This window comes from Salvelinus namaycush, chromosome 1, assembly GCF_016432855.1.
Source record: "Salvelinus namaycush isolate Seneca chromosome 1, SaNama_1.0, whole genome shotgun sequence".
NCBI classification, from domain to species: Eukaryota; Metazoa; Chordata; class Actinopteri; order Salmoniformes; family Salmonidae; genus Salvelinus; species Salvelinus namaycush.
The window spans coordinates 15,911,034-15,936,836 of record NC_052307.1 but is presented as its reverse complement, the minus strand read 5'-3'; the positions used below and the strand labels follow the sequence as shown (position 1 = coordinate 15,936,836).

General features: G+C 38.5%; 1 protein-coding gene across 1 annotated transcript in view; it reads right to left on the bottom strand.

The window, feature by feature from the left end:
* Positions 1-25,568, bottom strand: part of LOC120050091 (ankyrin repeat domain-containing protein 13A-like) — a 38,054-nt gene extending 12,486 nt beyond the window's left edge. The window contains exons 1-4 of the mRNA XM_038996770.1: positions 25,314-25,568; positions 8,592-8,727; positions 207-331; positions 55-100 (exon numbers count right to left, since the gene is read on the bottom strand). Of these exons, the coding sequence (XP_038852698.1) occupies positions 55-100; positions 207-331; positions 8,592-8,727; positions 25,314-25,412 (406 nt within the window). The 5' untranslated portion in view covers positions 25,413-25,568. The remainder of the gene's footprint in view (positions 1-54; positions 101-206; positions 332-8,591; positions 8,728-25,313) is intronic.
* Between the last annotated feature and the right edge of the window lie 235 nt (positions 25,569-25,803).

The following is a 25,803-nucleotide window of genomic DNA, read 5'->3' as shown; positions in this document are numbered from 1 at the left end:
AACATCCACACATGGCACATTCTAATGGGGGGGGGGTTATCAACTAGAACTTACTCCAACTTGTGAACTCCCATTTTATTTCCATGTAGAAATCTGGGGACTGGGGGGGGATTGGAAAGAGGCATGAGTTTGCAGCTTTACATTTTTTTATTTAAATGTATGAGTGAAAAACATTTCAGAGAGGGGAGCAAACAGAGAGAGAACACCTCGCGGATCTTGCTCAGAAGCTCAGGTACTCCTCCCAGGGCTGTAGAGGCTTTGAGGTAGTCTCTCCTCTGGAGCACAAGCTGAACCATCTCTGGGTCGCCAGTGCTGACCGCCTCCTGCAGCACTACACACAAACATGTTTATGATGAGAAGTTAATTTAAACATATACCACACTTCTGTGATGACAAATGTATTCAAAACAAATAATTGTTTTGGCCAAGTGAGTGTGGAAGAGGTGAAATAATTATTGTTGTCTATCAACAATGACAAGCCACCTGGGTCTGACAACTTAGATGGAAAATTACTGAGGATGATAGCGGACGATATTGCCACTCCTAGTCGCCATCTCTTCAATCTAAGCCTACAGGAAAGTGTGTGCCCTCAGGCCTGGAGGGAAGCAAAAGTCATTCCACTACCTAAGAATAGTAAAGAACCCTTTACAGGTTCAAAAAGCCGACCAATCAGACTATTACCAACCCTTAGTAAACTGTGTTTGACCAGATACAATGCTATTTCACAGTAAACAAATTAACAACAGATGATTTTTAGCACGATTATGGGGAAGGGCATTCAACATGTACGGCACTTACACAAATGACTGATTGGCTGAGAGAAATTGATAATAAAAAATATTGTGGGAGCTGTTTTGTTAGACATCAGTACAGCTTTTGAACTTATCAATCATAATCTGCTGCTGGAAAAACATAGGTGTTATGGCTTTACATTCCCTGCTATATTGTGGATCGAGAGTTACCTGTCTTACAGAACACAGAAGGGGTTCATTAATGGAAGCTTCTAACATAATCTCTAACATAATCCAGGTAGAGTCAAGCATTCCCTAGGGAAGCTGTCTAGGCCCCTTACTTTTTTCAATCTTTACTAATGACCTGCCACTAGCCTAGAGTAAAGCCTGTCTGTCTATGTATGCTGATGACACAACATTATATACGTCAGCTACCACAGCAAGTGAAATCACTTAAAGAGCTGCAGTCAGTTTCAGAATGGGTGGCAATAAATAAATTAGTCCTACATTTTTCAAAAACTAAAAGCATTGTATTTGGGACAAATCATTCATTAAACCTCAACTAAATCTTGTAATGAATAATGTAGAAATTGAGCAAGTTGAGGCGATTAAACTGCTTGGAGTAACCCTGGATTGTAAACTGTCATGGTCAAAACATGATGATACAACAGTAGCATAATAAAGCGCTGCTCTATCTTCTTAACAACACTATCAACAAGGCAGGTCCTACAGGCCTTAGTTTTGTCGCACCTGGACTACTGTCTAGTTGTGTGGTCAGATGCCACAAAGAGGGACTTAAGAAAATTACAATTGGCCCAGAACAGGGCAGCACGGCTGAACCTTAAATGTACACGGAGCGCTAACATTAAATTATATGCATGTCAATCTCTCCTGGCTCAAAGTAGAGGAGAGATTGACTTAATCACTACTTGTACTTGTGAGAAGTATTGACATATTGAATGCACTGAGCTGTCTGTTCAAACTACTAGCCCACAGCTCAGACACCCATGCATACCCCACAAGACATTCCACCAGAGGTCTCTTCACAATCCTCAAGTCCAGAACAGACTATGGGAGGCGCACAGTACTACATAGAGCCATGACTACATGGAACTCTATTCCACATAAAGTAACTCATGCAAGCAGTAAAATCAGATTTAAAAAACAGATAAAAAAAACACACCTTCTGGAACAGAGGAGACTGAAAGACACACACACAATAGCATACGCACTATACACAGACGTACACATGGATTTTGTGTTGTAGAGTAGTGGTGGTAGAGTAGTGGCCTGAGGGCCCACACTTAATGTGTTGTGAAATGTAAATGTAATGTTTTTAATTTTGCTGGACCTCAGGAAGAGTAGCTGCTCCTTTGGCTAATGGGGACCCACAATAAATACAAATACACCTCGATTGTACAATATTTGCACATTATCCTCTAAAAAATCTCTATAGGCTTCCTTCTTTTCACTCTGTCATTTAGGTTAGTATTATTGAGTAATTACAATGTTGTTGATACTCCTATCATAGCCATTAAACTCTAACTGTTTTAAAGTCATTGGCTTCTGTGAAATCCCAGAGCGGTTTCATTCCTCTCTGGCAGCTGAGGTAGGAAGCACGCCTGTATCTTTGTAGTGAATGGGTGTATTGATAAACCATCCAAAGTGTAGTTAATAACTTCACCATGCTCAAAGGGATATTCAATGTCTGTCTTTTTACCTATCTACCAACAGGTATCCTTCTTTGCGAGGCACTAGAAAGCCTCCCTGGCCTTTGTGGTTGAATCTGTATTTGAAATTCACTACTCGACTGAGGGACCTTTGTGAGAGCAAAATTGCAAGACTATGTTATAATACTTTTATTGCATAAAATGGTTGTTTTATGCAACAGAATAGAGTATTCTTAACTATTGTGTGTGTGTTCTACTGAGGATGGGCCTCTGGGAGAAAACACTGACAGGAGATTTACAATGTCTTTTGGGTGATAAAACCTAAAGAACTTTCCAGAGCATGAGTTAATGTTTCTGTTCTATACCATACCAGGGAGAGATGGTTCCAGTTTGGAGTCGGAGGGACAGACACTGGTCTCGATACAATGAAAGCTGTTGACACAGCAGATACGGTCTGCTATGTATTATAGGTATCTTTCATACAGATCTTAACCTTACCTTGTGACCCATTCTATATATCTGTTGTTCGTCATGTAGGTAGGTTGAAAGGGGTGTATCTTGGCTATAAAATACCTTTGTACTTTTGTCTCTGGGCTCTCAACGAATCATTTGATCGTGAATCGTCGACCATCATTATCGTAGAGCACTCAATCGATTCACTTTATATGTGTGCGTTGTATTGACCTGCTCCCTTATTAATAAGTGAATAAAGATTCAGTTTAAGTATAACTCTGACTTGTGTGATAAGTTTGTCTCTCCTCATTTGATAGTAAAGAAATTAACCACCACACCTTACAGATCATTGTATGTGTGGGGTACAGAGTTGAGGTAGTCATTCAAAAATCAAGTTAAACACTTATTGCACACAGAGTGAGTCCATGCAACTTATTAAGTGACTTGTTAAGCACATGTTTACTACTGAACTAATTTAGGCTTGCCATAAGAAAGGGGTTGAATATTTAATGACTCAAGACATTTCAGCTTTTCATTCATTTGTAAAAATGAGATACGTCATCAGAGCGCGCAACAGAACATTGTACTGTCTACACTCGGTTTGTTGTTAATATTAAAAAAAATTCATTAAATCGATTTTAATCCGAACTAAAGTTTTGTTGCTAAGGATTCCATGAAGCGGTTAGCCTTTACGGCTGGGAAAATTTGAACACTACCAACAAAAGGAGCTGATCAAAAGCAGGGAAGGAAGCTTAAAGGGACCAAATTCGGTCTCAATGACCAATTTCCAAGGGAGATAAACGAACGTCGTAAGAGACTGTATCCGGTACAAAGACAACAAAGGGAGGATGACAGGCGTGCCTTTATTATTGTGGACAAACTCTTTATAGATGGAAAGCTATTCTGAGACAGCTCCATAGCACTGTGGCTGTACTAAATTCTACAGGGACTTCAGGTTAAGAAAAGAAAGTATGGGAACTGTAAACATATCTGAACATTATGAAGTGGCTATGAACACACAAACTCAATTACATGCTTGCTTACACATACGGACTTATACATACACACACACACGCACACACACACACACACACCTGATCTCGCTCTCTTCTCTCACTCTCGCTTTCTCTCTTCTCTCCCTCTATTGTCGAGAACTGTTTTATAATTTAATGTGTTTATTGTTTGTCTATCTTTTTTTATGTATTTGTCTACAAGTGTATATATGTTTACAAAAAGCAAGGGGAGGATATCAGAATAGGATCATTGGGGAATAATAACATATTGTACGGAATACATTTGTACTGTAGTGAAGCCGTCTCTAGAGTAATGCAAGGTCTCTTTCATGATCATGTGAAACGTCAATTGCTATGGAAATGCTGGGATGTTTTTCAATTATGTTAAAGGTAATTATGATGTAACTATGATTGTGATACGATATGGATTACAATTATCATTATGAATATTAAGACTATACGCACTACGTGTTACACACATAGACACTCAACCATGCAAATTGGCAGAGTTATTATTTATTTGGGCATCACACATTATAGTCTTACTCTTATACAGACATCGTACACACTCTCACTATATCACATCCAATATCATACACATCAACCTACTCAGATTTGCTACACACATAATATCTTGTCTCAATTTTCTAACATTTGTGGCATTGGCTCACAGGCAAACAGGCAAGGGAATAAACAAATATTGCTAGAACCTATTTCTTGAATTCTAAATATCAGATATTTGAAAGCTCTAGTTTTAACCTTCCTAATACCTCTGATGGCAGTAACTTTACAAGCACAATTATGGTCAATTAGCCAGTTATAATTGTAACGGTTTAGCAGATTCTAAAAAAAGAAGATCAGTCTTTACATGGCTAAAAGAAAAGGAATAGAACATATACTGTTTACAGGAAACTCACTCTACATCCTTAGATGAAGTAGTGTGGAAAAAGGAATGGGGTGGTGAAATAATTTTCTGTCATGGACAAAGGAACTCAAAGGGTGTGATATTCATTAACAAAAATGTCGATCTGAATGTGCAAATAGTCAGGAATGAGTCGCAAGGAAGGTGGATCCTTTTGAATATGAAAGTGGACAAAAAAGAGATTTGTCTCATTAATCTATATGGTCCAAATCAGGATGATCCACACTTCTTCGAAAACATTTATACCAATTTATTGAACTTACAGGCAACAAATGATCTAATCATTATGGTAGGAGACTATAACACAGTGTTAAGTACCTCAATGGATCGTAAAGGTCATCACTCTACAAACTATCCTCACCGTGCCCTTAAGGAAATCACAAATATTATGGACATATTAGAAATAGTGGATATTTGGAGACAAAAAACCCAACCTAGTGAGATATACATGGAGGAGACTTAATCAAGCTAGTCATCTTGACTACTTTCTTGTCTCTTTCTCTCATGCATCAAAGATGAAAAAAGTTTTAATACGAGACAGAATGCGATCGGATCATCATCTAATTGGCATTCACATAACTCTTATAGAATTTCCACATGTACGGGGATATTGGAAATTGAATCAAAGTTTACTGGAGGACAACTTGTTTTTAACTAAGACAAAATAATTTATAACTGAATTTTTCCAGTATAATTTAGGTTCAGCAAATCCACTTATTGTTTGGGATACCTTTAAATGTACCTTCAGGGGTCATTCAATTCAATATTCATCAATATTTCTGGCTAAAGAGGGAGGGAAATTCATGAACTAATAGTACAGGTAGATAGCAATAAAAACAATACTACAGAGATAAAAAATAAGTTAGAGGAAAAACAAAAATAACTTGAGGAACTTATTCAAGAACGATCTAATGTAATCTATTACAAAAATAAAGCAAACTGGATGGAATATGGAGAAAAATGCAAACTTCTTCCTGAATCTCCAATACAGGAACGCTAACAAAAATTATTTGCAGAAACTCGTTACTGAAGATGGAGTGATCTATGATTCTCTGAATTATATTTTTAAAGAGGAAGCTAATTATTCTAAGCAGATGTTCTCTTTTCCATCTCATCCTTTCCCACTGAATGAAGATTATGGTAAGGAATTCTTTCCAAATAATATAAAAAATGGAAAATGAACAAATGTACAGAAAGATCTGTGCGAAGGTCAAATTACAGAGGAAGAACTTTGAGGCTATTAAATCCTTTCAGTCTGGAAAAACCCCAGGGCTTGATGGCATACCGGTAGAGGTATATCGAGTATTTTTTGATATACTAAAAACTCCATTGTTAGATTGTTTTAACTACTCCTATAGAAATGGTAGTCTGTCAGGCACTCAGCAGGAAGGTCTGATTTCTCTATTATTAAAACAAGACCCAAATGGCAAATATAAAGACCCAGTCTATCTAAAAAACTGGAGGCCCCTTACGCTTAAATGTTGTGATGCAAAAAATACTAGCAAAATGCATAGCACTCAGAATTAAAAAGAGTCTTACCAGGTATTGTTCATCCTGATCAGACAGGTTTTTTTTTACATGGACGATACATTGGAGATAATATACGACAACTACTAGAAATAATTGAATATCATGAAATTGATAATTTGATAAAGTAAGACTGGATTTCATTTATAAATGCCTGGATTTTTTCAATTTCGGCAATTCTCTTATAAAATGGGTAAATGAATAGCAACCCCAGGTGTAAAATAATAATTAATGAGAGTTTTTAATTGTCAAGAGGAGTTAAACAAGGGTGTCCACTGTCACCATATCTATTTGTTATGGCCATCGAAATGTTAGCTATTAAAATCAGATTCAATAACAACATTAGAGGATTAGAAATCCAAGGCTTAAAAACAAAGGTGTCCATGTATGCCGATGACTCAAGTTTTATATTAAGTCCGCAAGCTAGATCCCTGCAATGTCTCATTGAAGATCTAGATAACTTTTCTGTACTTTCTGGACTAAAACCTAATTATGATAAGTGTACAATATTACGTATTGGATCCTTAAAAAATGTAACTTTTACATGACCCTGCAGTTTACCTATAAAATGGGCTGATGGTGAAGTAGACATACTCGGTTTTCACATCACAAAAGATATAAATAAGCTCTCCACAATGAATTTCAATAGAAAACGTGTAAAAATAGACAAGATCCTGCAACCATGGAGAGGTAAATACCTGTCTATTTATGGAAAAAATGCCATGATTAACTCCTTAGTCATATCTCAGTTTACTCACTTACTTATGGCGCTGCCTACTCCTGATGATTCGTTTTTCAAATCATACGAACAAAAAATATTTTGCTTTATCTGGGACGTTAAACTAGACAAAATAAAACGTGCCTATCTATATAATGAATATAAAAGCACTAAACCTCTCTCTAAAAGCTTCACTCATTCAAATGTTTTATTTGAACCCTACATGGTTCTCAAGTAGATTACTAAGAAAAGCTCATCCATTGTTTAAAAATTGCCTTTTTGCCTTTGTGCAGATTGCCATGTATGATTTTCGATTAATTGAAAATGATACTTTGAAAAAGGTCTCTCTCTTTTTCAAACAAGCATTGCAGAGCTGGCTACAATTTCATCCCCCTGAAAAGATACAACAAATATTATGGCTGAACTCAAATGTGCTGGTTGATAAAATACCTATATTTATGGGAAAGATGTTTGAAAAGGGTATTTTGTTCTTAAATTATATTGTAAATTGGAATGATAGAGTTATGTCCTTCATGGAGTTATCAGAATTGTACGGAAAGGTCTGCTCAATCCAAGAGTACAACCAATTGATTACAGCATTGCCCCAAAAATGGAGGAGACGGGTGGCAGCGGGAGGAGGTAGGGAACTGGTCTGTCTGCCAAATATAAAGGATCAAAACTGTCGGAGGAATAAAAATATCACAAATAAGAAAGTATACCAGTTTCATTTCAGGACCAGGATGTTGACAACTGTGCCATTCAGATTGCAAAATAGTTGGGAAGAGATTTTTGATGTACCGATTCCATGGTACAGGGTGTATGAGTTGATATATAAAACAAAGCAAGATTCAAGACTTTGTGCTTTTCAGCTAAAATTATTATATAGAATTCTTGCCACCAACAAAATGTTTGGGGCATAAAATCATCGAAGCTCTGCAGATTTTGTTGTGAGGATACAGAATCAATAGTCCATTTATTTTGGTATTGCCCTCATGTAGCCTGTTTCTGGTCTCAGGTTCAGGAATGGCTGAAAATGCATAGCACTGATCTAAAATTGATCCTAGAAATAGTACTGTTAGGAGATCTGGAGAGACAGTCAATTACTCCAAGACCGGGTCAGTCGATCGATCTTGAAGGGTTCGAGTTCACATTTTTTGGCCTTTGGTAGATCGGTCAACATGCCCTTGAGCAGGGCATTGACCCTGGATGCTTCAGGGTGTCGCTCTGAATGGGAATATGTTGGATGACTGGTATGATGTAGTTATTGAGCGGCTTCACTGCAAGTATATTGTATGTTTCGAATATTCAATACAAAAATAAATAAAAAATAAATTGTAAAAATATAATTCCATTTAGACATTATAGGGGTATTGTGTGTAGGCCAGTGACACAAATCTCAATTTAATCAATTTTAAATTCAGGCTGTAACACAACAAAATGTTGAAAAAGTCAAGGTGAGTGAATACTTTCTGAAGGAAATGTAAATAGCATGCAGAATTCATAATATTAATAATACACATTTACATTTGGACAATTGTAGCTTGAGAACAGCCTAACCTGTCCAATTATTGGTGTTCTCTTTGGTAACTTCTGCGCCATGTCTGAGAAGCACTCTCACTGACTCCAGGTGTCCCAGCGACACAGCCAGGTGGAGTGGTGTCCTTCCCCTGGGATCCACAGCCTCAATGTCATTCTGAAAGAAACAAACAAACACTGCAATGTCTTCAAAAACAAATAGTCTAGCTACCTAAAGAGAATTGCACATCAGATCGACATCGTACACACTGGAAGCCATAGAGATCCTTTAAAATTACTAGCTAGCTTTCTCATTCCTGATTCTATGTTGGAAGCTATAGATACAATGCCTGTTAAAGAGTCAACTGGCAACAAAAACAAACAATTCCAATGGAGTAAAACCACCATATATTTGGGTTATGATAGGGAAAGACAGTTATAAGCTTGAGGCGTTTCTATTCTTCAAGAATCAGTGGGTACCTGGGGTGTATTCATTAGTCGGTAGCAAAATGTTTTGCAACGGAAATTGTTTACTCTAAACTAGGGATGGGCACGCTTATTGGAATATCTGAATGGATATTAATATTTGATTACTTGAAAGAGTACTCATTTTGAGAAAAGAAAAGCCTATAATATATATTTTTTAAAGGCTTTTAAAATGAAATGATCTATGTGATATTGCTACATAGCTTACAGCGATAGACCATTACATTCAACATTTTAATAAAACAGCTTTATGACCGTTTTATAAGTGAGCCTATGTCGGTAGGCTACAATGATCAACCAACTGATAGAATGTTGTTTCATGTGAATGGAGTTTAGTGGAGGCTGGTGGGAGGAGCAATAGAAGGGTGGGCTCATTGTAATAGCTGGAATGGAATATGTGGAACTCATTCAAACATGTGATTTCCATATGTTTGATACCACTACATTCCTGTCCTCCTATTGCTCTTCCCACCAGCCTCCACTGATTGAGTTGTGTGGACAAGGACTGGGGAGCGCAGCAAAATAGCCTCAATTAGCTTTATTATTTTAGCTAGCTAGCTGGCTACTGTAGCTAACTAGCTTCTTAACAAATGATTTGATGCAGTCAAGACAGGCACTACCTGATGGTATGATAGATAATCTATGGCAGCAACAAGTTTGTCTAAGTAGCGAGTCAGTTTGGCTACCTTCTCTCGCTCTGTGCCACACACATACTGTCACACACAGGCCCCTGCTCCTCTCTCGCCCCTCCACCACCAGCGCACCGACTCCATCTCTCGAGTTGTGTGAGCGAGTCTCCACTGAAGTTTACCCAAGTATTTCAACTATACGGTTATCCGAAAAAAATATCATATTATTAGAATACTGAAATAATTAAAAAATGCCCAACCCTACTCCAAATCAAAAATATTTTGCAATGAAATCGAGAGTTTCTATTGGTAGGGATGTCAAACTTTCAAGTTGCTGCACAGACACTACGGAGGCTTTAGTCTAGAGCGTCCGGTTAAACATTTAGAGGAATTACTCATCAAGATGACATAAGATCGAGTGCTTAAAGGTAGACTCCGTGTTATGACATAAATGCAGAAAGTAAACAGCATAGTGGGTCAATTTCCGCAACAACTAAGAGCATTGAAACACAAGGCTCAACTTCTCTGTCGTTTTTGGGCCCTGTCTACCTTGCTGTGAACAGCGTGATGTGAACCCGTGCACATGCGCAGATACCATGTGACTGTGAGAGCTAAGTCTTGCATTTCACTCATCTCGATATTTGTGGTTCTCTTGCTAACATCATTTCGCTGAGTCTACCTTTAAAGCTGCAATATGTAACTTTTTGGGCGACCCACCAAATTCACATAGAAAAATTAGTTATACATCTGTCATTCTCATTGAAAGCAAGTATAGGAAGGGGTAGATATATTCTATGTGCACTATTTCTATACTTCCCAAAAAGTATAGAAATAGAAAATTAACTATTATTTCTAACTCTCAAATGGCACGGAAAATTTGGGGCGGACTCTTTATGGACCCCTTTCCAGTATACAACACACTGACGTCACGCACAGACTCTTGGCTGCAGTAAGAAAGCCAACGCCATCTGCGCCCATTCAACATAACCTAGATTTACGATTGTATTACTTCTAAACAAAATACCTACACTACCGTTCAAAAGTTTGGGGTCACTTAGAAATGTCCTTGTTTTTAAAAGAAAAGCACATTTTTTGTCCATTAAAATAACATCAAATTGATCAGAAATACAGTGTAGACATTGTTAATGTTGTAAATGACTATTGTAGCTGGAAACGGCTGATTTTTTATGGAATATCTACATAGGCCTTTTGCAATTATGTTAGCACAGCTGAAACTGTTGTGCTGTTAAATAAGCAATAAAACTGGCCTTCTTTAGACTAGTTGAGTATCTGGAGCATCAGCATTTGTGGGTTCGATTAGAGGCTCAAAATGGCCAGAAACAAAGGACTTTCTTCTGAAACTCATCAGTCTGTTCTTGTTCTGAGAAATGAAGGCTATTCCATGCGAGAAATTGCCAAGAAACTTCATTTTATTGGACATTTTTTGTGTGCTTTTCTTTCAAAAACAAGGACATTTCTAAGTGACCCCAAACTTCTGAACAGTAGTATATTTTGGGTTCTCATACGCTTACATTTATGTTCCGATTCTTGCTTGAACAGTCGCTATTATACTAGGTTGTGATCTTTGCAAAATAACTATTTTGGATGCAGCAATTATTAGCTTGAATGCTAACGCTCATTGACATAGGCTGTAGCATTTTACTGGTTGACGCTGAAGTGTTAAAAAAAAAAAAGTATAATGCAGTTGACTTGCGATGATGACAGACATTATATTACATTATATCAAGACTTAAAATCCTATTTTAATCCAAAATGTGTGAAATGCACTCATAAGCAAATAGAGGCTTTTTTTGTTGCCATTCTATAAGACCTCCCCAGTGCTCTGCCACCAACTTGCGAGCATCGCCCCCGTGCGGCAATGTTTGCAAACACAGAAAGTGGTCTATAAAAGTCGCTGGCCACACACCAATACACAGATTTGACAGTCCAACTATCACTTAAAGGGAAACTTCACCATTTTTTAAACTTCAAATTCATCATCTCCAGCCCCACCCCAACATCAACATACGTGAAAATGGTGCATTTCAATGTTTTTTGTAAAAAAGACTGAGGAATATAAGTGCTTCCAATGACATCATCGGTAATCGATAAAAGACAGTACTGTGCAGCCGTCTTCATCAACCTGGCCAAGGCTTTCGACTCTGTCAATCACCGTATTCTTATCGGCACACTCAATAGCCTTGGTTTCTCAAATGACTGCCTCGCCGGGTTCACCAACTACTTCGTAGACAGTTCAGTGTGTCAAATCGGAGGACCTGTTGTCCGGACCTCTGGCAGTCTCCATGGGGGTACCACAGGGTTCAATTCTCGGGCCGACTCTTTTCTCTGTATATATCAACGATGTCGCTCTTGCTGCGGGTGATTCCCTGATCCACCTCTACGCAGACGACACCATTCTGTATACATCTGGCCCTTCTTTGGACACCGTTAACTAACCTCCAAACGAGCTTCAATGCCATACAACACTCCTTCCGTGGCCTCCAACTGCTCTTAAACGTTAGTAAAACCAAATGCATGCTTTTCAACCATTTGCTGCCTGCACCCACCCGCCTGCTCGACCAGCATGACTACTCTGGACGGTTCTGACCTAGAATATGTGGACAACTACAAATACCTAGGTGTCTGGTTAGACTGTAAACTCTCCTTCCAGACTCATATCAAACATCTCCAATCCAAAATCAAATCTAGAATCAGCTTTCTATTTCGCAACAAAGCCTCCTTCACTCACGCCGCCAAACTTACCCTAGTAAAACTGACTATCCTACCGATCCTCGACTTCGGCGATGTCATCTACAAAATAGCTTCCAATACTCTACTCAGCAAACTGGATGCAGTCTATCACAGTGCCATCCGTTTTGTTACCAAAGCCCCCTATACCACCCACCACTGCGACCTGTATGCTCTAGTCGGCTGGCCCTCGCTATATATTCGTCGCCAGACCCACTGGCTCTATGTCATCTATAAGTCTATGCTAGGTAAAGCTCCGCCTTACCTCAGCTCACTGGTCACGATAACAACACGATAACACACCTTACACGATAACAACACGATAACACACCTTGCACGCGCTCCCGCAGGTATATCTCACTGGTCGTCCCCAAAGCCAGCACCTCCTTTGGCCGCCTTTCCTTCCAGTTCTCTGCTGCCAGTGACTGGAACGAATTGCAAAAATCGCTGAAGCTGGAGACTTAAATTTCCCTCACTAACTTTAAACATCAGCTATCTGAGCAGCTAACCGATCGCTGCAGCTGTACATAGTCCATCAGTAAATAGCCCACCCAATCTACCTACCTCATCCCCATATTGTTTTTATTTACTTTTCAGCTCTTTTGCACACCAGTATCACTACTTGCACATCATCATCTGCTCATCTATCACTACAGTGTTAATCTGCTAAATTGTAATTACTTCGCTACTATGGCCTATTTATTGCCTTACCTCCTCACGCCATTTGCACACACTGTATATAGACTATTTTTTTCCCTATTGTGTTATTGACTGTACGCTTGTTTATTCCATGTGTAACTCTGTGTTGTTGTTTGTGTCGCACTGCTTTGCTTCATCTTGTCGCAGTTGCAAATGAGAACTTGTTCTCAACTAGCTTACCTGGTTAAATAAAGGTGAATTATTATATATATATATATTTTTTAATTATTGTGTGATTTTGACCAATTGTGAGTAGGCATTGGTTGATGAGGTCATTGGAAACACTTATCTTTCGCCATCTTTTTTACTACAAAAAATAGAAACGTGCCATTTTCACATATATTGATGTTGGGCTGGTGCTAAGGATGGCAATGAAGTAGAAAAATGGACATTTTCCTTTAAATAACAGCAAACCTGATATCCTATGACGCGTTATGATTAGTTGAAATTAACTTACAGAAAAGTGGTTCCCTTTCAGTCGGTCACTCGGTATAACATACTATGTGGAGTCAACGACCAATCATATTCACTGGAAGAAAACTGAAAACACGCCTTCCTGGCTATAATACCGGGGCTCACATTAATTTCCTCAATTCGCATTAATTTACTCAAAGACAGTACTCATCCACCTTGATCAGGGTTTCCCAAACTCGGTCCTTTGTATTTGCTAAAAACAACTACTTTCTGCTCTGCTTGTGTAGCTAATGCTTCCTTGATTGGGTAGGATTTGTGTTTGCTAAAAACCCACTACTTTCTACTCTGCCTGTGTAGCTAGTGCTTCAAAAAGTCTAACCAGCCGAGTTTGAATCTCCGACCGTGCCCTAGGGTATGTGGTTTCACAATGAAGATACTCACAAGTGCCGTCCTGTTTGCCTGAGGTGGAAACATGATCAGGAGGATTTGGCTCAGACCAGTTCGTCTGACCATTGTCTCCAGCTGGGTTCAACTTCCATTGGGCGTCAGGCTGGCTTTCTGAGAAAGTGTCTTCCGGTGAAATTACCTTGAATGGGGTTGTCTGAGGCCGGGTCGATGTTATGCAGCGTGTGTGCTCTTTACCAAGTCATGACAAGTGTTCTGTTGTTTTGGACTTGCGGGTCCTTGTACGAGTTGACATTTCAGGCTCGCAAGGTAAGTATTGTTGTTGAAACTGTATGGTCTGTGTGTCACGTAGCTAGGAGTGGTGGGTGCGTAGTCAGGCGCAGAGAGCAGAGGGTTCTTTGGGTTTGCTGTATTTATTCCGGTAAGAATAAGGTCACGCCAACAACAACAAGCGAAAATAATGACCTCCCCAAAACAGGACACCAAACAGTCCAAAAACATAACCAAACACAACCATCCACAAACAGAACAGAAAACAAGCCTGCACAAAAGCAGGCGGGCCTAGAAGGCTTAAATAGCCCTGAATAAAACCCCAAACGAGAAACAGGTGAAACTAATACAGACATAACCAACAGAAAAGGAAAAGGGAATCGGTGGCAGCTAGTAGACCGGTGACGACGACCGCCGAGCGCCGCCCGAACAGGAAGAGGAGCCACCTTCGGTGGAAGTCGTGACACTATGGACTTTGGCTGCAGTGGCAGCGTGTCAGTGTGCATAGCCAGGATGCAGCAGGTTCTATATGGGGCTCCAACAGTTCAGGCTTCTCGGGTAAGTATTATTGGGGAAAAAGGTGGCTTCTGTAACCCCTTTTTGGAGCCGGTGGAACCTGTGTGTGCTTAGGCTGCTGTGGGACTCCTAGTTTGGTACCCTCTGAGCCAGTTTGGGGTGTGATTGTATGTTCCCATAGTATGTTATACAGAGTGACCGACTGAATGGGAAACTACAGTTATAAATATAACTACTGCTCCCTGCTCCGTCAAGGGGTTTGGGCTCGCTGATGAGTGGTACTGAATTGCGGAAATAAATGCAAGGCCCGGTATTATAGCCAGGAAGGTGGTGCTATCGAGGGCAGGCTCGGCATCCATTCGCCAGATTGGCGAGTTTTCAGTTTTCAGGTGAATAAGATTGGTCATTGACACCCCATAGTATGCTATACCTTGTTCCATCCTTCAGAGAACAGTAGTTCTATTCATAACTGTACGTTTGTTCCTTTTTCCGTGAAGGCAGCCTCCTGAAATCAACATCCGATATTCAAAAATATAGATATAAGCCTTCTACAAAGTCTCATTTAACCAACTATGTATAGATTATTTCAAGTTTCCGTGTGGCATTTGAATAGTGTTAGTTTAAACAGCGCTACACCCTAAACGTTTGCCCCTGTTCTATTGATTTCAACGTGATATCCATGGAAGTGATTAACAAAAAAATAGTTGCCTTACAATTACCGCATTGGCGACCCACTTGAATCAAAATGCAACACTTCAAAAATGTAGCTAGCCGTCTTCTACAATTTGTCCTCTAACAAGGGATGTACACATTATTCCCAGATTCGGGAATGGTTTGTGAGCTGTGGTAGTTAACAGGACATAAACCCCCCCTATCAAGCAATTGATTTCAACGTGATAATCGATATAAGTGATTGACAAAACAGTGTTGCGTTTCTCTTTCTGTTTTGGTGACCCCTGTATCAAAATACAACATTCTAAAATGTAGCTCATTGTGTTCTGCAAGTTGTCCTATAACCAGTGATGTAAAAAATATCTCCAGATTCCATTTTGCTTTTTAGTTGTGGTATTTTGGAACAGCCCATGATTACTATTGTTCCACATGTATAGTGCCTTCAGAAGGTATTCACACCCCTTAACGCTTCGAACACACCGACAGCGTCATTGCACAAAATAGTACGCAGCATCATCTGGATGTGTATGCAACAACAGTTCAACATTCACCTTCTGCTACCATTTCTGTCAAGCCGTCTACACATACAGTTTGAAGCATACGTATGCACCACACCGAACGCACTGCAACTGCCTCTGCAATGCAATGCTGCAAGGCAAACGCAGCGTTTCATTGGAAATGAATGTAATTCTGGTGTACCAAAACGCAATGACGCTGTCGGCGTAACTTTAACAAAAGAAAGGTGTTATAGCCCAAATTTAAAATGGGTTATATTCAGATTTTTGGTCACTGCCTTAACACAACACCCCATAATGTCAAAGTGGAATTATGTTTTTTTTTTATTAATACAAATTAATAAAAAATAAAAAGCTGAAATGTTTTCAGTCAATAAGTATGCAACCCTTTTGTTATGGCAAACCTAAATAAGTTCTGGAGTAAAATTGTGCTTAACAAGTCACATATTACATTGGATGGACTCACTCTGTGTGCAATAATAGTGTTTAACATGATTTTTGAATGACTACCTCAACTCTGTACCCCACACACACAATTACCTGTAAGGTCCCTCAGTCGAGTAGTGAATTTCAAACACAGATTCAACCACAATGACTAGGGAGGTTTTCCAATGGCTCGCAAAGAAGGGCACATATTGGTAGATGGGTTAAAATAAAAAAAGCAGACAGAATATCCCTTTGAGCATGGTGAAGTTATTAAATAGACTTTGGATGGTGGATCAATAAAACCCAGCCACTAAAAAGATAAAGGCATCCTTCCTAACTCAGTTGCCGGGGAGGAAGGAAAGGCTCAGGGATTTCACCATGAGACCAATGGGGACTTTAAAACAGTATCAGTCAAAACTTTGGACACACCTACTCATTCAAGGGGTTTTCCTTTATTTGTACTATTTTCTACATTTAGTGGGACTATCATTTGTTTTTCAACAGGTCAATGACCCAACACACCTCCAGGCTATTTGACCAAGAAGGAGAGTGATGGAGTGCTGCATCAGATGACCTGGGCTCCACAATCACCCGACCTCAACCCAATTGAGATGGTTAGGGATGAGTTGGACCGCAGAGTGAAGGAAAAGCAGCCAACAATTGCTCAGCACATGTGGGAACTCCTTCAAGACTGTTGAAAAAGCATTCCAGGTGAAGCTGGTTGAGAGAATGCCAAGAGTGTGTAAAGCTGTCATCAATGAAGAGTGGCTACTTTGAAAAATATAAAATATATTTTGATTTGTTTAACACTTATTTGGTTACTACATGATTCCATAGGTGTTATTTCATAGTTTTGATGTCTTCACTATTATTCTACAATGTAGAAAATATAAAAAATTAAGAAAAACCTTTGAATGAGAAGGTGTGTCCAAACTGTTGACTGGTACTATACATAAGTTAATGTCTGTGATAGGAGAAAACTGAGGATGGATCAACAACATTGTAGTTACTCCACAATACTAACCAAATTGACAGAGCGAAAAGAAGGAAGCCTGTACAGAATATTTATCCTGTTTGGAGCAAGGCAAAGTAATAATGCTAAAAAATCTTGCAAAGCAATTAACTTTTTGTCCCGAATACAAAGTGTTATGTTTGGTTCATATCTAATACAACGCCTTACTGAGTACCACTCTCCATATGTTCAAGCATAGTGCATCATGTTATGGGTATGCTTGTAATAGTTAAGGACTGGGGAGTTTTTCCAGGATAAAATTGTTTCAGTGTGCTTTCCACCAGACACTGGGCAATTCATTCACCTTTCAGCAGGACAATAGCCTAAAACACACTGCCAAATCTACACTGGAGTTGCTTACCAAGAAGACAGTGAATGTTCCTAAGTGGCCGAGTTACAGTTTTGACTTAAATCTGCATGAAAATCTATGGCAAGACTTGAAAGGGAATGCCTTGCAATGATCAAAAACCAACTTGACAGAACTGGAATAATTTTTTAAAGAATAATGGGCAAATATTGTACAATCCAGGTGTGCAAAGCTTTTGGAGACTTACCCCGAAAGAATCAGCTGTAATCGCTGCCAAAGGTGATTTTAACATGCATTGACTCAGGATGTGAATACTTATGAAAATGAGTTATTTTTGCATTTAATTTTCAATACATTTGCAAAAATGTCTAAAAACATGTTTTCACTTTGACATTATGGGGTATTGTGTGTTATATAACAGGTGAACTTTTTTGTTTGTTGATTTAATCCATTTTGAATTCAGGCTGTAACAACAAAATGTGTAATAAGTCAAGGGATATGAATACTTTCTGAAGGCACTGTATGTGTAGATAGTACATTTTATGTTTAGGTTTTCAATATATAACAAACTGTTTCTGCATATTAGTCATTCATTTGGGCACTTTAAAACAGTTGACATTGGGCTATTTATCCAAATGTCTTGTCAACAGGAAGCAGAGACGGCATCATTTACATTTTAGGAAAATAAATTTAACTTTCAACATTAATTTCCAATTGTATTGTACTTAAATCAGGTCAAAACTACTAGTCATGCTGTGATTTATTTATTTTGATGAACAGTGAACAATTTCAAAGATTTTACTGAATTACAGTTCATAAGGAAATCAGTCAATTGAAATAAAATAAATCTATGGATTTCACATGACTGGGAATACATATATGCATCTGTTGGTCACAAAACAAAGGTAGGGGCGTGGATCAGAAAACCAATCAGTATCTGGTGTGACCACCATTTGCCTCATACAGCGTGACAAATCTCATTCACATAGAGTTGATCAGGCTGATGATTGTGCCCTGTGGAATATCGTCCTGCCCCTCTTCAATGGTTGTGTGAAGTTGCTGGATATTGTGGGAAGTGGAACACACGGTCGTACACGTCGATCTAGAGCATCCCAAATCTTCTTAATGGGTTACATGTCTGGTGAGTATGCAGGCCATGGAAGAACTGGGATATTTTCAGTTTCAAGGAATTGTGTACTGATCTTTGCGACATGGGGCTGTGCATTATCATGCTGAAACATGCCTGCCCATACCATAACCCCACCGCCACCATGGGGCACTCTGTTCACATCGTTGACATCAGAAAACCTCTCACCCACACGACGCCATACACGCTGTCTGCCATCTCCTCGGTACAGTTGAAACCGGGATTCATCCGTGAAGAGCACACTTCTCCAGTGTGCCACTGGCCATCGAAGGTGAGCATTTTCCCACTGAAGTCGGTTACGACGCTGAACTGCACTCAGTGGGCAAATGCTCACCTTCGATGGCCAAATCAAATACAAATTTGGCCATCGAAGGTGAGAATTTGCCCACTAAAGTTGGTTAGGACGCTAAACTGCATTCAGTTCACGACCCTCGTGAGGATGACTAGCAGGCAGATGAGCTTTCCGGAGATGGTTTCTGACAGTTTGTGCCGAAATTCTTTGATTGTGCAAACCCAGTTTCATCAGCTGTCTGGGTGGCTGGCCTCAGACGATCCCGGGTGATGTGGAGGTCCTGGGCTGGAGTGCTTACACAAAGTCCGCGGTTTGGGGGGCCGGTTGAATGTACTGCCAAATTCTCTAAAACATACTTGAGGCGGCTTATGGTAGAGAAATTAACATTCATTGGCTGCAGTCAGCATGCCAATTGCACACTCCCTCAAAACTTGATACATATGTGGCAGGCATTGTGTTGTGTGACAAAACTGCACATTTTAGAGTGACCTTTTATTGTCCCCAGAACAAGCTGTGTAATGATCATGCTGTTTAATAACCTTTTCTCAATAGGGGGTGCTGTTTGCACTTTGTAAAAATTTCGTTCCCAAATTAAACTGCCTCGTACTCAATTATTGCTCGTACAATATGCATATTATTATTACTATTGGATAGAAAACACTCTCTAGTTTCTAAAACCGTTTGAATTATATCTGTGAGTAAAACAGAACTCGAGTTGGAGCAATTTTCCTATGAGGAAGTGAGAAATCTGAAATCTGCAGGCTGTTCTGAGGTCAGTTTATTAATTTGCATGTCTTCTATTGGTTGAGATGCACTGCATACGCCTTCCCCTGGATGTCAGCAAATAGTGAGAATTGGAATGGAGTTGCTAGGCAGATCTGAGGCCTTATAAATGGGCTGGCAACGTGGGGTCCTCTCTTTCCTTCCTTCGCCATGACGCAAGACAGACCTCAGGATGGCGTTCTAGAAAGCTCCCGTTATAGCCCTTAGATATATCCAGCTCTGATTTTATTCGATATAGGTGTTAAAGACATCATAATGTTGTTATTTTAAACCGAGTTATATCAGTTTATATCAGTATATTGCGATTTTCGGGTATTTATTTGTGCTGCGTTCTAGTGAGTTGGGCACGTCTGGGCCACATGGCTAATGTTTACTGCTAATTCCAAAGTTGAAGGCGACAATCTACAACCGAGCAACGATTCTTTTGGACAAAGGACAACTTGCCCAAGATTCTGATGGGAGCTCATCAAAAAGTAAGAACTATTTATGATGTTAATTCGTTGTTCTGTTGAAAAATGTAAAACTCATATTCCGCCATTAATTTCGGTGCGGTCTCGCTTTAACGCACGCTGTATGTCGTAGTAACGTTAATTTTAAAAATCTAACACAGCGATTGCATTAAGAACTAATGTATCTTTCATTTGCTGTCCAACCTGTATTTTTTAGTCAAGTCTATGATTAGTTACTGATTAGATTAGGTGCCTCTCCCAAGATTTCTCCCGACATATTGTTGGCAGCTTGGCTACTATTCTCATTGTATAACCACGATTTGTGCCGCTAAATATGCACATTTTCGAACAAACTCTATATGTATTGTGTAATATGATGTTATAGGACTGTCATCTGAAGAAGTTTGAGAAGGTTAGTGAAAAAATTAAATATCTTTTGCTGGTTTATTCGTTATCGCTATTGTTGGCTTGAATCAATGCTGTTGTGTGGTTGGCTATTGTAGTAAGCTAATATAATGCTATATTGTGTTTTCGCTGTAAAACACTTAAAAAATCTGAAATATTGGCTGGATTCACAAGATCTTTGTCTTTCATTTGCTGTACGCTGTGTATTTTTCAGAAATGTTTTATGATGAGTATTTAGGTAATTCACGTTGGTCTCTGTAGTTATTCTAGTTGCTTTGGTGAGAGTTGTGATGGTGGCTGCAATGGTAAACTATGATTTATACCTGAAATATGCACATTTTTCTAACAAAACATATGCTATACAATAAATATGTTATCAGACTGTCATCTGATGAAGTTGTTTCTTGGTTAGTGGCTATTTATATCTTTATTTGGTCGAAATTGTGATAGCTACCTATGTAGGAAAAAAATGGTGGGGAAAAAAAAGTTGTGTCTTTTGCTATGGTGGTTAGCTAATAGAAATACATATTGTGTCTTCCCTGTAAAACATTGTAAAAATCAGAAATGATGGCTGGATTCACAAGATGTGTATCTTTCATTTGGTGTCTTGGACTTGTGATTTCATGAACATTTTATGATATGATATCCCTGTGGCTTTAGGCTAGGCTATGCTAGTCAGCTTTTTTGATGGGGGGGATCCCGGATCCGGGTTTGTGACTCGTTAGAGGTTTTAATCAGCTTCTTGATATGCCACAGCTGTCAGGTGGATGGATTATTTTGGCAATGCTCACTAAGAGGGATGTCAACAAATTGAGAGAAAGAAGACTTTTGTGCATATGGAACAGCTAATGAAACATGGGACCAACACTTTACATGTTGCTTTCATATTTTTGTTCAGTGTAGACCCGAGATCACAAAAATGGGTTTGCCCTGCCTACTATTGGACAAATTCTGGGGCTTAATCATTACCCCAAGCAACAAAAACAAGTGTTTCTATTGGACACATTCAGGTAGGCCCCGCCCTCTTTGCTAAACCTGTCCAATAGAAACGTTTTGTAAGTTTTTGGCATTATGATTACACCGGGAGAGGAAGAGGAAAAGAAAGGCCCAACTTGGCAGAAAATCTGTCTCCATCCAGCAGGTGGCTATTTTTTCATTGTTTCGCCAACCAAGCAATACGCTTTGTATGGATGTCAATGAGAGAGTGTCGAATTTGGTCAACAACAAAAAATTATGGCTTAATTGCTATGTGATGTTTATTTGATCTAATAGAAGTTTCGTAATGATTATGTTTTTACGACTGTACCGATATAAGTGGGACCGAGTGGTGCAGCGGTCTAAGCCAGTGGGCCACTCCGTGGCGCACAATTGGCACAGCGTCGTCCAGGTTAGGGGAGGGTTTGGCCGGGCTAGGCCATCATTGTAAATAAGAATTTGTTCTTAACTGACATGCCTAGTTAAATAAAGGTTAAATAAAAAGTGGGACATTTGACATCCCGGAAAATTTGAGAAAAAACACTATCGAAGTTGTCTCGAGAAGGCTATGCATATTTATAGCATGAGGTATCAGCATAGCTTTTCATTCATTTATTATTTTTATTTGTTATTAACAAAAGAGGAATAGTCACATGCAAACAAGCATACATAAACTATTTACATTGCCAGGAATCCTAAACAAACAAATCATATTCATTAATAATACAACAAGTTTCAATTGCCTTTTTGTTTTTCATTTTAGTTAAACTAGTGCCATATTGTTTAAATTCATTTATAAAGTAAAATAACTTAAGTTTTGAATTAGGCCATTTGCATTTGTGAATATGAAACGTACCTAATATTATTAGCAGTTGAATTAAACATACTACATCTTTATCAATGTCAGAATTTTTTAAATAAATTATATCAAAACCATTACATTTACAACTGGTCCTGTTTTCTTTGTAAGAAAGTTCTGTATGTCAATCCCAATAATTATACTATAAATACAGGTAAAAAAACAAATGAAAAATGGTCTCCTTCTCCATTCCACAGAAATCACAATTATAGTCAATATTCAGCTTGAATCTTTCCAAAACATGTTTCACAGGATAAATTCTATGTAACATTTTAAATGAAACATTCTTTACCTTGTTACTGATACAATATTTGTTAGCAATTTTCCATGCTTTCCCCCATTGTATATCCCCATAGACATTCAACCAAAAAATCTTGCTGAGGGAATTGTAGTATCACAGACAATATTCCTTATCTGTTTATTACTACATTTACCTTTGAGGATGTTAATATTTCCAATGAATATATTTGAATGTAAATCTGTTACTTACATCAAACACAGAGGAATAAAATAAAAAATACAACACCCCTTGGAATTGCATCAAAAACAAATGCATATTATTTTGGGGTTATTGGAATTCGAAACTTATCAAGAAATTCCCCATATGAGAGTAGATATCCATCCTCATTCAGTAACTGACCAACCAAAATAATTTTATTCTCAAACCAGTTTCGCAAAAAAAGAGACTTGTTTTTAAATCGTATATCTTTGTTGTTCCATAGAAAGTATCTGTGAGGGGAATAATTATGTTTATATGCTAACATCCAAGCTAAAAGTGTCTCCTTATGGAATTTGGCCAATTTTACTGGGATTTTATCAACATCAAAATTACACCGAAGCAGAAATTCTAAACCAACAACAGAGTCAAATAAATACTTAGGGAAAACATTCCAAATACTGTTCTGGTTCTTAATATACTTCAGATTCCAATTTATTTTAAAAGTATTATTTAGAGTATTGAAATATAAAACCTCAAGACCTCCTTGTTCTTGGGTAATACTGAGAATATCTTTCCGTAGATAGTGAGGCTTGTTCCTCCAAATAAAATGATAAAACATCTTCTCAGTCCTTTACAATTTTAGGGGGTAAGTCAAGTGATAACAAGACATAAACCGATAACCCTTCAGCTTTGGACAATAAAACCCGACCATATAATGAAATATCTCTCAGTAACCAGAGGTTCAATTTCTTCTATGTTTTCTCAATAATGGGGTTAAAGTTTAATTCACTCCTTTGTTTTTCATCCTTGCATATAACAATTCCAAGATAAGTCACCTTATCTTTAATTGGGATACCATGGTCCCGTGTGGCTCAGTTGGTAGAGCATGGCGCTTGCAACGCCAGGGTTGTGGGTTCATTTCCCACGGGGGGACCAGGATGAATATGTATGAACTTTCCAATTTGTAAGTCGCTCTGGATAAGAGCGTCTGCTAAATGACGTAAATGTAAATATACTTCCTGTAAAACACAGTCCTTGAGTGGAAATAAGACTGATATATTGATATTAATTTTCAAACCTGAAACTATGGAAAAGTCTTCAATACAGGAAACTACTTTAGAAAACTCATTCCTGTCTCTCAAAAATATGGTGGTATCATCAGCCAGTTGACATAGTTTAAATTCCTTGCCAAGTGCTGAAACGCTTTGAAAATTCGCTTTCTTTATATGAAGAGCCATAATTTGAGTAACCAATAAAAAAAATGGACTAATTGGGCAGCCCTGCCTAATGCCACGGGATGTCCCGTGAGCTAATTTCACAGAGCTAGTACAACCACTATATAAAGTTGGGACTGCTTTAAAAAAAAGTTACCAAACCGAAAAAAAGTTATTGCTTTGAACATAAACTCATGTTCTACAGTGTCAAAAGCTTTATAAAAATCAACAAACATAAGAAAACTATCATCAAGGATGAGGTCATTATAGTCAATCATATCTAAGATCAACCTGATGTTATGACTAATGTGGCGACCATGCATAAAACCAGATTGTTCTTCATCAATTATATGATATAAGCCTTGTTTCAACCTCTTAGCAAATACAAGGGCAAATCATTTTCCATCATTATTCAAAGGCTATGGGCCTCCAGTTGTCTATATAAAGACTATCCTTATTAGGTTCGGGAATCAAAGATATTACACCTTGCTTTAAGGAATCCGGTAACTCCCTGTAGCACAGCGTCTCTCTCCATTGAATACAGGCAGTTGACGTCAACAACCCATCGAATATTCAAAACCAGATTACAACAATGAGATGTATCCACCAATCCAAATGAAGGAGAGACAGACAGCCCACCGTGCCGCTTTGTGGACAACGACTCCTATTGTTTGGGCGGAGAGACATGTATCTTGTCAGTATATCCATAATCTTTGGATCCTAAATGAAACGGTTTCCGGCAACGGTCTGCGACTAATGAACACACCCCTGGTGTCGTGTCGAACACCAGTTAATAACCCATGCAAAGTATTCGCTAGAAGGCTGACTAGTTAGTTAAGTTAAAATACACGTGTATCATCGCGATCATTGTTGCAACATGGCATTCTGTGAACGGATATAATTGCATAGCTAGGAATTACACTAGTCAAATTGTATGGTTATGCATGTCAGGCCAAGAAGCTAACGCCGGTAACTAGCAAGAAGTTAGCCAAGTAGCTAACGCTGGTTTCAGCCATTTTGAAGCAGATAGAGATGTAGCTATAAAAAGGCGGCCAACCAGGTGAGTAGTTGTAGCTAACTCAGTGTCCATATTTTGACATACCTTTGTTGACTCGTTTTCCAAATTCCTGTAATCATTTTCCCAGACCAATGAATGTAGTGGAAACTTCACCCTAAAATCTTCGTTGACCGCGGATAACATATTCCCCTACTTCGAACTTCTCAATGTAGCTAGCGTATATTTACAGCCATGGACAACCTAAGCTAAACGTTAAAGTTGAAGAAATATGAATCAAGTCATCTCCATATTCCAACAGGATTCATGTCCAATTTTGCTAGCCAACTTCTACAAAATAAAACTTTCGAAAAACAAGGAAGTGTCAAGTTGAGACTATTGGGATAGGGGTGTTTGAAATAAACGATTTGTTCTACAAATTAATTTTGGCAGAGGATAAATACCAATATTGAACTATATTTCAGAATAAATATAAGTACATGTATATATTTCTGAAATAAAGAAAAGTTAAGTTAAATATTGACTAATAATATAGTCCCCTTCTTGAAAAATGGATTGTTCCAAGCAAGGACGTGAC